This window comes from Canis aureus, chromosome 18 (genome assembly GCF_053574225.1).
Source record: "Canis aureus isolate CA01 chromosome 18, VMU_Caureus_v.1.0, whole genome shotgun sequence".
In the NCBI taxonomy this organism is placed as follows: domain Eukaryota; kingdom Metazoa; phylum Chordata; class Mammalia; order Carnivora; family Canidae; genus Canis; species Canis aureus.
This window is the reverse complement of record NC_135628.1, coordinates 8592068-8608100: the sequence shown is the minus strand read 5'-3', so window position 1 is coordinate 8608100 and position 16033 is coordinate 8592068. Positions and strand designations below refer to the sequence as shown.

The following is a 16033-nucleotide window of genomic DNA, read 5'->3' as shown; positions in this document are numbered from 1 at the left end:
GGTAAATATCTAATAGAGCAATTGCTGGGTCCTAGAGTAGCTCTATTTTTAACTTTTTGAGGAACCTTCATACTGTTTTCCAGAGTGGCTGCACCAGTTTGCATTCCCACCAACAGTGTAAGAGGGGTTCCCCTTTCTTGGCAACATTGCCAACATCTGTTGTTTCCTGATTTCTTAATTTTAGCCACTCTGACTGGTGTGAGGTGGTTATCTCCCTGTGGTTTTGATTTCTATTTCCTGGGTGATGAATGATGTTGAACATTCTTTTCATGTGTCTGTTGGCCATTTTATGTCTTTGGAGAAATTTCTGTTTACGTTTTCTGCTCATTTCCTGACTGGATTATTTGTTTTTTTTGGGTTTTGAATTTGATAAATTCTTTACAGATTCTGGATACTAGCCCTTTATCTGATTAAGAGATTTGCAAATATCTTCTCCCATTCTGTAGGTTGTCTTCTAGTTCTGGTGAATGTTTCCTTTGGTGTGCAAAAGCTTTTTATCTTGATCAAGTTTAAATAGTTCATTTTTGCTTTTGTTTCCCTTGCCTTTGAAGATGTGCCTAGCGAGAAGTTGCTGTGGCTGAAGTCAAAGAGGTTGCTGCCTGTGTTCTCTAGGATTTTGATGGATTCCTGTCTTACATTTAGGTCTTTCATGTTGGAAGGGTTTGGATTACTTATTTAATCCACTTACTACTAACGAGTCTGTTCAGATTTTCTATTTTATCATTTTTTTTTCTTTTTTTTTTTTTTAAGATTTTATTTATATATTTGACAAAGAACGAGCAAGCGAGAGAGCACAAGCAGGGGAAGCGCCAGGCAGAGGGACATGGAGAAGTAGGCATCCTGTAGAACAGGGAGCCCAACGTGCGGCTTAATCCCAGGACTCTGGGATCATGACCTGAGCCAAAGGTACACTCTTAACTGATTTGAGCAACTTAGGTGCCTTTTTTATCTTAATTCAGTCTTAGTAGGTTGTATGTTTCTAGCAATTTATTAATTTCTTCTAGGTTGTTCAATTTGTTAGCATATAATTATTTATTGTAGTCTCTTATGATCCTTTGTATTTCTGTGGTATCAGTTGTAACATCTCCTGTTTCATACTGGATTTTATTTATTTGAATCCTTTTCTTGGTGAGTATAGCTAAAGGTTTGTCAATTTTGTGTATCTTTTCTAAAAAACCAGCTTTTAGTTTCATTAATCTTTTCTATTTTTCTTTCTATTCTCTATTTCATTTATGTCTGCTCTGATCTTTGTTATTTCCTTCCTTCTATCTTTGGATATTTTTTTGAACTTAGGTCCTTGAGGTATACAGTTAGGTTGTTTGAAACTTTTTTTGTTTCTTGATGTAGGCATTTCTGGCTATGAACTTCTCTCATAGAATTGGTTTTCCTGCAACCTGTAAATTTTGGTGTGTTCCATTTCTATTTTCATTTGTCTCAAATTATTTTTTGATTTCTCTTTTGACTACTTCTTTGAGCCACTGGTTGTTTGATAGCTTGTTTCATCTCCACAGATGTATAAATTTTCTAGTTTTTTTTGTAATGAATATCTCCTTTCATACCACTGTGATTGGTAAAAGCTGGTTGATATGACTTTAATATTCTTAAATATAAATATTTCTCAGACAAAGGATTTGTCTTGGAAAATGCTGCTTTTTCACTTGATAAAAAGGTGCATTCTGTTGTTTTGGATGAAGTGTTCTGCAAGTATCTATTAAGTCTGTCTGGTCTAAAGTGTCATTTAAGGCCATTGGGCTATTAGTTGATATAAGTGGGGATACTAAAGTCCCCATTACTATTGTATTGCTATTTATTTCTTCCTTTTGATCTAAATATATATTTGCTTTATATATATACAGATGCTCTTATGTTGAATGCATATTTACAAATGCTGTATTTTTCTCATTGGATTGGCCCATTTATCATCCCTTATTAAAATCTTTGTTTTAAGTCTGTTTTGTGGGACGCCTGGATGACTCAGTGGTTGAGCGTCTGTCTTCGGCTCAGGACACGATCCCAGAGTCCTGGGATAGAGTCTCATGTCAGGCTCCTTGCATAGAGCCTGCTTCTCTGCCTTCTGTCTGTGTCTTTGCCTCTCTCTGTGTCTCACATGAATAAACAAAATCTTTAAACAAAAAATAGAGTCTGTTTTGTCTGATAAAAGTATATCTACTCCAGCTTTCCTTTGGATTCCATTTACATAGAATATCTTTTCCCAACTCTTCATTTTTCAGCTGCATTTATCCCCTTACATCTAAAGTGAGTCTTACAGGTAGCCTATAGAGGGGTCTTGTTTCTTTTATCCATTCAATCTGTCATTTTCTTGGAGAAATTAATGCAATTATATATTTAAAGTAATTATTGGCAGGTATGTGCTTATTTCCATTGTGATAATTATTTTCTGGCTCTTTCTGTAGTTACACTTTGTTTTCTCTTGTTCTCTTTCTTTGTGGTTTGATGACTTTCTTAGTGGTATGCTTATATCCCTTTCTCTTTATATTTTGTGTAGTTAGTATAAATTTTTGCTTTGTGGTCACTCTGAGGCTTACATGTAACAACTCAGGTCTCTAACACTATTTTAAGTTGTTCACATTGTAAAGCTTATTACCCATGATGTTTTACGTTTTTCATGTGACATTTTCTCTTAATCTTGTGTGCCCTTTAACCATTATAATTACACTTATTTTTACTACTTTTGTCTTTAAATCTTCATACTTACTTTATAGGTGGTTAATCCACTCTATTTACCTTTCCAGTGAGATTTATTCTTTTGTATTTTTTCTTAATACTAATTAGTGCCCTTTTATTTTCAGCTTAAGTAAGTTCTTTTAAAATGTCTCCTAAGATCAGTTAAGTGGTGATGAATTCCTTTAGCTTTTGCTTGTCTGGAAATTCTCTCTTTTAAAATCACACCTAAGAAATTTACTGTTGATTTTAGATAAGCAACACATAACCAAATTTCCTCAATAATGCCCCAAATGATTTCTTGCCATGATAAGTATACTCTTTAATCCCTGTTATCTCTTGTATCCATCCAGCAATCTCTCCTCTGATAATTATCAGTTTGTTCTCTATAGTCAAGAGTCTGTTTCTTGGTTTGTCTCCCTCTTTTTCCCCTCTTTGCTCATTTGTTTTGTTTACATTCCAGTATGAGATGATACACTATTTGTCTTTCTCTGACTAACCTATTTTACTTTGCACTATACTCTCTAGCTTCAAATAAACAATCTTTAAAACATATATATATATACTCTTTAGCTTCATCCATGTTGCTACAGATGGAAAGATTTGAGTTCCTTTTTATGGCTGAATAAGATTTCTTTCTCTCTCTCTTAAGTAAGCTCCATGCCCAGTGTGGAGCTCAACATGGGGCTTGAACTCAAGACCTGAGCTGAGGCTTAACCAACTGCGCTACCCAGGCACACCTTAAGTAATAATTCATTATGTGTGTGTGTTTGTGTATACACACACACAATGAATAATACGTTCACATATTTCACTTATATGGATAGAATAGAGAGTCTAGAAATAAACCCACAATTATATGGTTAACTAATCTTCAACAGAGGAATATACATATATATATATATCTCACTTATTCATCTATTGATAGACATTTTAGCTGCTTTCACAGTTTGACTATTGTAAATAATTCTGCTATAAACGTAAGAGTGTATACATCTGCGTGAATTAGTGGTTGTGTATTTTTTTGCGTAACAACCCAGTTAGTGTGAATGCTGTATTGTAGGACAGTTCTATTTTTAACTTTTTTAAAAACTTTTTTTAAAGCTTTATTTTATTTATTTATTCATGATAGAGAGACAGACAGAGAGAGAGAGAGAGACAGAGACATAGGAGGAGGGAGAAGCAGGTTCCATGCCGGGAGCCCGACGTGGGACTCGATCCTGGGACTCCAGGATCACGCCCTGGGCCAAAGGCAGGCGCTAAACCACTGAGCCACCCAGGGATCCCCTATTTTTAATTTTTTTGAGGAACATCCATTCTTTCATGGTGACTGTACCAGTCTGCATTCCCATCTGCATGAGGGTTCCTTTCACTCCATCCACATTCTTGCCAACCCTTGTTTCTTTTGTTTTTGATTTTAGCCATTCTGACAGGTGTGAGATGATATCCCATTGTAGTTTTAATTTGCATTCTCCTGATGATGAGTGATGTTGATCATCTTTTCATGTCTGTTGGCTATCGATACGTCTTTTTTGGAGAAAGGTCTATTCATGTCTTCTGCCCATTTTTAAACAAGATTATTTGTGGTTTTGGTGTTGAGTTGTATAAGTTCTTTATATATTTTGGATACTAACCCTTTAACAGATATCAGTTGCAAATACCTTCTCCCATTCAGTAGGTTGTCTTTTTGTTTTGTTGATCATTTCTTTTGCTGTGTAGAAACTCTTTATTTTGACGTAGTCTCAACAGTTTATTTTTTGCTTTACTTCTCCTTGCCTTAGGAGACCTACCTAGAAAAATTTTAAAGAAATGAATGCTTGCGTTCTTTGCTAGGGTTTTTATGGTTTCAGGTCTCACATTTAGGTCTTTCATCTATTTTGAGTTTATTTTTGAGCATGGTGTGACAGGATGGTCTAGTTTCATTCTTTTGCATGTAGCTGTCCAGTTTTCCTAATACCATTTGTTGAGGAAGCTGCCTTTTTCCCATTGTACATTTATTCTTTGTCAAAGATTAATTGACCATATAATCATGGGTTTATTTCTAGGTTTTCTATTCTGTTGATACATGTGTCTGTATTTATGCCAGTACTCTGATTACCACAGCTTTGTATTATAACTTTGAAATCTGGAATTGTGATACCTCTAGTTTTATTTTTCAAGAATGCTTCGGCTATTCAGGGTCTTTTGTGGTTGCGCACAAATTTTAGGACTGTTCTAGTTCTGTAAAAATTGGTATTTTGACAGGGATTATATTCAATCTGTAGATTGCTTTGGATATAGTACAGTATAGTATATAATTTTAATTATATTTGTTTTCCAATCCATGAGCATAGAATGTCTTTCCATTTCTTTGTGTCATCTTCCACTTGTGAAAAACTTTGTCAGGTAGGGTATTCTTGGATGGCGGTATTTTTTTTTCTTTCAGCCTTTTGAACATAAAATGCCAATTCTTCTGGCCTGCAAAGTTTCTGCCAAAAAATCTGCTTATACATCTATGTGAGGTCATTTGTATGTAGTAAGTTGTTTTCCTCTTGCTGCTATTCTTTTGATTTTTCATTTTTGCTGTTCTGTTTGAGTTCCATGCCTTGTCTTCAAGCTGACTGATGCTTCTGCTTCTAGTCTCATGCTGAATGCCTCTACTGTATTTTTCAGTTATTCTATTCTTCATCTCAGTGACTTCTACTTGGTATCTTTCTCATATGTTCCATCTCTTTGTTGAAGTTCTGTGTTAATCCATTCTTCTTTCCAGTTTGGTGAGCAAGATCTTTGAATTCTTTAATAAGTAAATTACTTCTCTATTTCATTAATTTTTTCCCCAAGTTTTATCTTTTTTTCCCCCATTTGGAACATATTCCTCTTTTCATTTTACCTGACTCTCCGTATCGGTTTCTATATTGCAGATGACACCACAGCCTCTTCCAGTCTTGAAGGAGTGGCCTTGTGTAGAAGACGAAACTTGTTATTCAACTCTGTCTCAGTGCTTGGGTGTCTTTCAAACTTTTATGCTTGTCTAAGCAGCCTATTACATTTTTAATAGCTTCCAGTAGCTGAGGATATGCCATGACCTGTCATTGTCCTGGAGGGGGAGATGATTTCAGCACCTAGATTTAGGCTGACTAGAAGCCAGACCTTCAGGCATCAGTTTTTAAAAGTATGCAAATATATGTAGTCCTGTGAAACCACACATGTAAACCCCTGCTGGCCATTAGAACTAGGCAATCTGGAGGTATCCCCTGTGTGGCAAAGAGATCAGGGCTCCAGATGAGTGTAACAGGTCTTCTCTGGGTGACAGATCTGAAAGAGGTCCCTCCCTCAGGCCAAAGCCCAGACTGAGCAAAGAGGCCTCCTTCACAGAAAGACTGGGGAGTGGTGCCTCATTCTGCTTTCTGTGCAGTGCCCTGGGGGTGGTAGCCTACTAGTCTGTCAAGAACCACCTTTCCAAGTGCCACAGTCCCATGGGTCCCAGGAATGCCAGTCCTCTACCTACCCTTACCCCAGCCACAAGAGCCAGGTGATCAAATGCTGTTCCCTGGAAGGCAGCTGCAAAAACTGGGGCATCAGATGCATGTATAGCTCCCCTCCAGGAGACACTGGCACTTGAGAGCATAGCAGAGTGAGCTCAAAGATAGGATCCTCTCCTACAAAAGAATTCTCTGGAAAGAATTATAGTCAGCCCCAAGATATGTATTTAGTTAGCAGTCTGCCGTCACAATGATTAGTTAATAATCTTCCTTCACAGGAAGACTGAGCTCCTAGGTCTGATGCCTCTTGCTGTGGCCTAGGGGGCATAGCTGTTAAGGAAGTTTCCTCATTGATTACAGTTCTGTGGGACCCATAAGTGTAAGCCTTACTAGCCACCAGAGCCAGGCAATGCAGTGATGTATTCTGGCAGCAGTTGCAAAAACCGAGGTGCCAGATGGGATATGAGCTCCTTTCTGGGTGACAATATTACAGTGCCACAGAACAAGGAACACATGCCTCTTGGCCTCTGTAGCCAGGAGATGAAGAGTGCAGCCTATTTAATGTAATTATTGATTTAAACACTTAGGTTTAAATCTATACTCCTATTTTGTCTCATCTCTTCATTATAACTTTTGTCCTCTTTCTCCCATCTTTTGTATTCAATGATTTTATGAGTTTTATCTTACTGCCCCCTTATTAGCCTTCTTTATTTCAGTAGTTGCTTTAATGTGTATATCTTTAACTGATAATCTACCTTCAAATATTTTACCACTTCATATATAAAACCCTTAAAATAGTATATATTTCCACTTCTCTCATTGTCTTTTTTTTTTAACATATAAATGACACTCCATATCATTCTTATTTAAATGGATATATTAGTTTGCTAAGACTGCTATAACAGAATACTGCAAATCGAGTGGCTTCAACAGAAATGTACTTTGTCACAGTTCTGGAGTATAGAAGTCTGAGATCAAGGTGTCTGCAGAATTGTTTGTTCTGAGGGAACAAAAAAATCTGTTCATGCCTTTCTTCTAGTTAATGGTTGTTTGTTGGCAATCTTCATATTCTTTATTTGTAGAACCACCACCCCTCTGCTTTCACATGACATTCTGTGTGTTAGGTTTCTAAGCCAGAATTTCTCCTTTTTATAAGAATACTACAATCAAACTGAGTTAGGTCCCACCCTAATGACCTTATTTTAACGTAATTATCTCTGTAAAGACCCTATCTCCAATAAATTAACATACTGGAGGTTAGGACTCCAACATATCTTTGCAAGGAGGAACAGGACAGAATTCAACCCATAATAATGGCCGGTTAATAAAAAAAAAAAATTACATTTTTTTACAACTACATAGTTCTCACTTCCTGTATTCTTCATCATTTTGTGTAGATCTGTATTTCCACCTGGTTGAAGTATTTCTTCCTTAACATTTCTTGTAAGGTAAATTGGCTGATGTTAAATCCTTGAAGCTTTTGAATGTCTGGAAAAAAAAAATCTTTGCCTTTATTTTTGAAAGACAATTTTGCTGTGTATGGAATTCCTGGTGACAAATTATCTTTTAGTATTTACCTTTTTTAAAAAATATCTGTCTGCTTTTAAGACTTTCCCTTTATCATTGTTTTGATTTTTGTGTGTGTGTGTGTTGAGGGTAAATGATGATTACCATGTCCCTTGGTGTAATTTTGTTTCTTGTGTTTATGGATTTGTTAAGCTTCTTGGATTTGTGGACTTATAGATAGCTTTGATCAAATTGGAAAATTTTAGGCCATTATTTCTTAAATCTCTTTGCCTTGTGGGAGAGACTCCAATTATGCTTGTATTTGGCCACTTGATATTATTATTATTTGAGAGAGACAGAACAAGAACGAGTGGGGGAGTAGGGTAGCAGGGGCAGAGGGAGAAGAGGAACATGGGACTTGATCCGAGGACCAAAGGCAGAAACCTAAATGACTGAGCCACCCAGGCGCCCCGGCCACTTGATATTATCTCATTGCTCACTGATGTTCTTCCAACTCAAATTCTTCTGGTGTTTAGTTTTGAGTAGTTTCTATTGTCACGTCTTCAATTTAACTTTTCTTATGTTCTGTATCTCTATAAACTTTTTGTACTTAAACAATATTGTCATACTGTGCCTATATTAATGTCCTTGTTTCCTAATTTTAACATCTATGTCAGTTCAGGGTTAATTTTTGTTGATTATGGCCAGTTATTTTTTTATTGGATGTCCAATATGGTGGATTTTTACCCTATTGGGTGCTGGATGGCATTGCATTGCTATGAATATTCTTGAGCTTTGTTCTGGGATGTAGTTATATTACCTGAGACACTTTGATCTTTTTGGGTCTTCTAAGATTTATTAGGTGGGACTGGACCACTATTCAGTCTAAGGCTAATTATTTTCCAGTACTTAGATAAGACTCATGTATACTCTACTTAACGGACTGTGATTAGTTTTAGGTTTCCAGTATGGTTGATGGGAACAGGTACCATATATAACCCTGAATCCTTTTGAGTGTAGTTTGAGTCACATGTAGCTTTCTCACACATGTCATGTACTGTTCAGTATTCAGTTGAGTACACAAGGAGGACTCTTCACCTTCAGAACTCTGAAGTTTTCCCTCTGTGCAGCTCTCATATAATCAGTATTCTGTTCTCAGAATCCTAGCTGCCTTGTGCCCTTCAGGACTCTAAGCTTTGTCTCCACAACTCAGGGAAGCCGCTGGGCTTTGCCTGGTATTCTCTCTTTCTGTGTCATGTACTAGAAGTTGTCTAACGCCCAAATGCTGGTGCAAGAGTAGGGCTCAACTCATTTGTTTTCAGTGATCACTGTCCTTTACTACCTGATATCCCATGTTTTGTAAATTATTTACATTTTGTCCACACTTTGTGGTTTTAGGTAGGGGAAAGAGCAAACTGGTTTTTGTTACTCCATCTTGGCTGGAAGTAAAAGTCTCTTTGTTTTAAAATCAGTTACAGTATTCTACAACTGTAGAAGTCTGATTCTACTCCTGAACTTAAATCATTTGGAAGGCAAAAGAACTGCTATATTTAAGAGTTTAAAGTTTAAAGTTATGGTTCTCTATATAAACAAATTTAACATTTATTTGAGCCCAAAGTTTAGAGCAAATAGTTGTCATGTTTCAGCAGTCCCTAAAGGACCTCTCTAATGTGTCTTGAGGAAAGAAGAAAATCCATGTACTAAAGCGAAATGCATTTTAAAAGTATAGGTCCTGATGGTACAGGAATTCTTTGCAGTGATAAGCTAAGAACAGATGTTTTAACATAAAGCAAACATTTGTCCACTTTTTCAGAAGTAGAGATAATATAATAGGTTGTTAGCATTTTTTAAATCAAAATTCAAAAGATTCATATGAAAGTTGAATCTCCATGAAGGAATTTTTTTAGTAATAATGGCAAACATTTCTTTAGTACTCACTATGTAATAGGTACTCTGCTAGGTGTTTTAAATACTTAACTAGACATTAATGGTCATTACTAACCCCATCACACAGATAAGAGAACAGGCTCAGAGATGCAACCTCAGGATGAAAGTAAGATTCTATTCTTTTATTCAAGATGTATTTAATGAGTACTTCATGTGCTAGGCACTCTTCTAGATGCTAGGACTATAGCAGGAGAGTGAAAAATTTATACTGTAACGCATATTGTAACATTAAAAATGCAATTTGTAAAAATTTTTGGTGCCTACTGCTTTAAGAAAAAAATTTAAAAGCAGAGGAACTATTTTAAGTACAAATAACTGGGATTTAATAAAGTTTTAACTGTCTCAAAAGCCCTTGCTCTTGACATTCCATAATGGCTCTACATCATAGTACACTTCAGAAAAGGATACCTCAAACAAAAAGCCCAAACCTTACAGCTATCTGGAAATCTTTGCAATCTACTAAAGTCTCTTGATTACAACAATGGATAAACAGGGAACAAAATAAATAAAACCAGTATTATTTTGACCAGTACCATACTTGTCAAGTAAATGACCAAAATTTTCAAGGAACATACATTTGCTTTTGAACAGAAACTTTTTACCAACTTGTTCTTAGAAAACAAGAACACTTGTTTTTTCAGGATTGTAAAGACAATGCTTTTCCTTTATTATTATCTTTAAGTTTCAAAACAAAACAGAACTATGCATACCTCTACAGCAGGTACGATGTCTATGCCAACAGTTAGAAATTCTTCAAACTTCAGAAATGGGTTAAAGCAGCTGCCAACATCAAGTAATCTGATCTTTCCTGAGGTCTGTAGCAACCTAAAAATAGATGATTTTCAGTTTGCCTTTTATAGGATAAAGAGTATAAGAAAAAAATTCAAATTTATTATATAATTCATAAATTTAAAAATTACTGAGTGCCCTAAAGACCTTTCTTTTTTTAAATGTTTTTTTAAATTTTTATTTATTTATGATAGTCACAGAGAGAGAGAGAGAGAGAGAGAGAGAGAGAGAGGCAGAGACACAGGCAGAGGGAGAAGCAGGCTCCATGCACCGGGAGCCCGATGTGGGACTCGATCCCGGGTCTCCAGGATCGCGCCCTGGGCCAAAGGCAGGCGCCAAACCGCTGCGCCACCCAGGGATCCCCCTAAAGACCTTTCATACATGTGGGTTATAAGTACCAATAATACCATATCTGAAATTAAAACTGAATAATGAAAAAACATTAATTCATTTAACATGCTACGGCAGGCTTTTTAAAAAAGGTAAATTATACTTTTTAAAGGAAAAATGTAGGGCAGCCCAGGTGGCTTAGCGGTTTAGTGCCGCCTTCAGCCCAGGGCCTGATCCTGGAGACCCAGGATCGAGTCCCGTGTCAGGCTCCCTGAATGGAGCCTGCTTCTCCCTCTGCCTGTGCCTCTGCCTCTCTCTCTCTTGAGTCTTTCATGAATAAATAAATAAAATCTTTAAAAAAAAAAAAAAAAAAAGAAAAATCTAGATTAGCAAGATAAAAAAAAGTGAGGCATTGTTTTACATTTTTTCAAATGTCTTTAATGCCTGGCTTAATAGAAGACAGATGAATTCTCACAAGGGCTTTTGTGTTCAGGCTGTTGTAACACCATATGCCATGTAGTTTGGAAAACTCCACTCTACACTCAATGAAAGAAACAGTAAATAAAGACAAATGACATCTTAGTGTTATTAAAAATAATTTTTCACCCACAGAGATCCTGGAAGGGTCTCAAATTCCCCAGACCACACTTTGGAAACTGTCCTTATAGATAAAAGAATGCATTCACAAATCAAATTTCACTAGTCAATCTAACAGTGCCCTTGGACTTCACTTTAATTTGCCCCAGTAATTTAAAGGGAACAAAGACAACATCATAAAGAGAATAGTATTTTTAAAGTTACGAAAAATTATGTCCAAGAATTTTCCTCATATTCAAAAGTAGTCATTTCTGGTTTTATCTTCTTTTTTCTATTATTGTATAATCAATCTATATAGCAGCAAGGATAACAGTGGATTTTATTGGGCTCAAGCCTGTAGTCCTAGTGATCAGACAGTAAAGGAATAATAAAATTAAACTTCAGATATATTCCATTACCATTAATAAGATAATTTCCTTTAAGACATTTGAGAACAAATTGTAAAAATAAAGGAAAGAAAATATAGGAGAATAATTGGGTAAAAACAAAATCTTGGCTCTTTGAAGTATAAGGGGCAGAAGAAGCTATCCAGCTTCTCTTCCTTATACTGTGACTACCACTTTCCTTTCGATCTACTGGGAGATGTTAAACTACAGACAGAAGGTTAATCTCCTGAAAAAGGCACTATAAATCAAAATAACAAAGTTTATTTTTTTCAGAAAAGGAACGCAGTAAATAGGGGTTACATTTTTTACGAAGAGCATGATACCCTAACATTTTAGAGATCTGATTATAAATGATATAGGACCCATTTGATAGAGTATATGGCAGGGTATAATATGAAAAAAAACCCAATATGAACTGATTAAGAACTCATGTGAAGAAGAGCTATGAGGGTATAAGGAAATAACTCGAGGGCCTTCACTCTCTATATTTGTAAAAAGACTCAATACCTCTGATAATGACATCCAGATGAAGGTCAGTTCTTACAAGGAATAGGTAACAATTCTGCCAGTGAAAAGAGCAGCTCCAAGAGGTAATTTCCAGTACTGCAGTCATTCAGGAAGCAGATTAATATGTATAGTTTGGGTAATGGATATGTAAAAAAAAAAAAATCTATAAAGTTGAATTAAGTTTGGTGATACCTGAAGTATCACAATACACTAGGTTCCAGGGAAGAAAGATGCCAGCAAAACTTATGTGGCACAGGTTCCAAGCTGCTAAACGCAGCAAGATCCAGTAGACAGGGGCCATAGAAATGCCTGGCTTTTAGCTGATATTCGCTGCTGAATTAATACAAGTTTGAATACCCACATCATAACCAGTTAGAATAAATGAAAATCTGTAACAATAAGAATATTATATACACTATATAATTATATACACTATATAACTCTAGCCTCAAGTAAAGATTACAGGGACTAAGAATAAGAGTTCTAAAATCAGAGAGAATAGGATCAAAACCTGATTCTGTCCTTTACCTTTGTAAGATGGGGACAATTATGATATCCACACTTAAGAGTTGTTTCCAAGATTAAATGAGATAATGCATTTATAATGCTTGACCAGTATCTGCTATATGGCAAGTACTCAAAAATGGTAAATACTGTTAGCTATTAATGTTTATAGATGGAATTTTTTTTGTGATTTATCCAGTAATGATTTTCCTGAACATAGTAATAGCAGAATTTGCCTCATATTAAATTTTATACTAGTAGATTCTGGTAAACTGGCTAGCACATTTCTGATAGAAAATCTAACTTACAAGAAGCACTTTTTAAGAGACTATCTGGATGGAGTATTCTAAATCATTCAAGTCAATTCAACATTATGATACAATAACCAATAACTGTATCATGGATTTATTCCCAGTATGTACTTAAGTCCATTTCAAATTATTTGGTTCAGCTCCTTACTCTTTTTATTTGCATCAAAGTAATTACCATCCAGGTCAAGAAATGAAATATCACCTACACCCTGAAAACATGACCCTCCCTGATGACATTCTTCATCCTTTTGTGTAATGGTAGCCACTATTCTAATTTTCATGGTTATCATTCTCTTCATTTCCTTTTATAGTTTTACTACCTATGACCTATGACATGCCTAAACAATACAGTTTTAGACTCTGCTTTGTGATTCTTCTTTCATTTAATGTTGTTTGTAAGAGTCATCTGTGATTCTACAGTTATTTCACATTCATTGTTGTATAGTAGTAAATTCATATACTATACCCCATCGGGATTTTTGACTAGAATGGCACTATGTGTAAAGATCATTTTGGGAGATTTCTCAGCTTTACCATACTGTGTCTTCTAATCCATGGGCATAGCATAGTTCTCCCTCTACTTAGCTATTTTTTTAATTGTCTCCCATATCTTTTGTTGGATTTGTATTTTTTGATGGTTTTATTGTTTTCCCCTTATGGATGTTATTTTTTTTTTTTTTAAATCATGGTTCATTGCTAGTTACATAAAGGAAATCCATACTGTGACACAGTAATTAAAATGTTAAACACTATAGATAAAGAGAAAAGGAGCAAGAAAGAAGCAAAAAGTTATATACAAGGGAAACTCCATAAGGTAATCAGCTGATTTTTTTCAGCAGAAACTTTGCAAGCTAGACAGGAGATAGCATGATAGATTCAAAGAACTGAAAGGAAAAAACCTACTGCCAAGAATACTCTATCCCGCAAAATTATCATTCAGAATTGAAGGACACAGTTTCTCAAACAAAAGTTAAAGGAGTTTATTACCACTAAACCAGCCTTATAAGAAATGTTAAAGGAACTTCAAGTGGAAAAGAAAAGGCCTTAAGTAGAAGAAAATTATCAATAAAAAGATGTAAAATATGACAACATATATAACACAGAGGAAGATGGTAAAAAAGTTCTTTTAAAATGTGTTCAAACTTAAGTGACTATCAAGACTGTTATATACTTAGGATGCTTTATATAAACCCCATGGTAAGCATAAACCCAAAACCTATAATAGATTAAAGAGAAAATCAAGCATAATACTACAGAAAGTCTTCAATCACAAAGAGAGCAAGAGAAGAAGGAAGAGAGAACTATAAAATACAGGAAAATATTAACAAAAATGACAAGCAGCACACACCGATCAATAATTACTTTAAATGTAAATGGTCTAAATGCACCAATTGAAAGATGAAGGACAGCAGAATGGATAAGGAGACTCATTTCATACTTACATACAGACTGAAAATGAAAGGATGAAAGATACTCCATCAAATGGAAGCGGGGGGTGGGGGGAATAAAGGTCAGGTGATAATACTTTTATCACACAAAGTAGATCTTCAAACAGAGACTAACGCAACACAAGGGCAATACATAATGATAAAGAGGCAATCCAACAAGAGGATATGTAATTGTCAATATGCACTCTCAACACTGGAGCACCTAAAGCAAGTATCTGAGAGTAACATAACAACAGAAGGACTTTAACACCCTACCTACATCAATGGATAGAACACCCATATACACAGAACATTTAATCCCAAAAGCAGAATACATGTTCTTTTTAAGTGCACAGGAAACCTCCAGGACTGATCACACGGTAGGCCACAAAACAAATCTCAAATTTAAGGTTGAAATCATATAGTGTATCTTTTCCGACCATGACTATATTAAACTAGAAATCAATCATAAAGAAAACACTGGAAAAAACACAAGTGGAAATTAAACAACATGCTAATGAGTTGCCAATGAGTTGATAAATCAAAGGTACATGGAGAAAAATGGAAACAAAACCACAATGGTCCATATAAAGTCTACCACAAACAATAAAAATCTTAATCTAACCTAAACCTAAAGAAACTAGGTAAAGAAGAACAAAAGTCAACGTTTATAGAAGAAAGGAAATAATAAAGATTGGAGCAGAAACGAATGAAAGACCCAACAAAGGAAAACATCAATAAAACCAAGAGGTGGTTCTTTGAAAAGAGAAACAAGCTCTGGCTTGTCTGGCTAAAGGTTTGTCAATTTTATCAAGGAGAAAAGAGGATTCAAATAAATAAAATCAGAAATGAGATAGAAGTGACAAGAAATTTTAAGATAATATTATAAAAAATTATATACCAAAAATTGGACAACCTAGAAAAAAATGGATAAATTCCTAGAAATATACAATCTTCCCAAACTAATTAAGACATAGAAAGCTGAACACATTGATTTCATTACAAAACAAAAAAACCCCCAAAAAACCAGCTATTCAAAAAAGACTCCCAACAAACAATAATTCAGGACTAGATGGATTCACATGAGAATTCTACCAACATTTAAATAAAAGTTAATACCTGTTCCCTTCAAACTATTCCAAAAACTTGACTAGGAAGAAAGATTCCTAAATTGATTCTACAAAGCCAACATTAGCCTGATATCAAAACCAGACAGAGACTACAACAATGGAAAACTATATGCCAACATCCCTGATAAACATAGATGAAAATATCCTCAACAAAGTATTTTTTTTATTTGCACCTCAACAAAGTATTGACAAACAGTTGTATCCAACAATCCATTAAAAGGACCAGTCACCATAATCAAGTGGGAAGTATTTCACAGTGATGGAAGGATGCTCCAATATTTGCAAATCAACATAATAAAACACATCAACAAAAAGGATAAAAATCTTAAGAGATGCAGGAAAAATGCCTGAAAAAGCTCAACATCTGTTTGTGATAAAAACTTTTTGTCAGTTTAGAAGGAAAAAAACCTCAATATAATAAAGGCCATATATGAAAATCCCACAACTAACATCATA

At 35.2% G+C, this 16033-nt stretch overlaps 2 protein-coding genes across 5 annotated transcripts in view; one reads left to right on the top strand and one right to left on the bottom strand.

Moving 5' to 3' along the window:
• The window catches only part of SAMTOR (S-adenosylmethionine sensor upstream of mTORC1), a 92906-nt gene that overhangs the window by 9561 nt on the left and 67312 nt on the right, over nt 1-16033 (bottom strand). For all 3 annotated transcript variants that reach the window (XM_077856120.1, XM_077856121.1, XM_077856122.1), the window contains exon 4: nt 10307-10421. In XM_077856120.1, the coding sequence (XP_077712246.1) occupies nt 10307-10421 (115 nt within the window). The remainder of the gene's footprint in view (nt 1-10306; nt 10422-16033) is intronic.
• Nucleotides 1-16033, top strand: part of LOC144288551 (uncharacterized) — a 200659-nt gene that overhangs the window by 171158 nt on the left and 13468 nt on the right. The window lies entirely within an intron of this gene.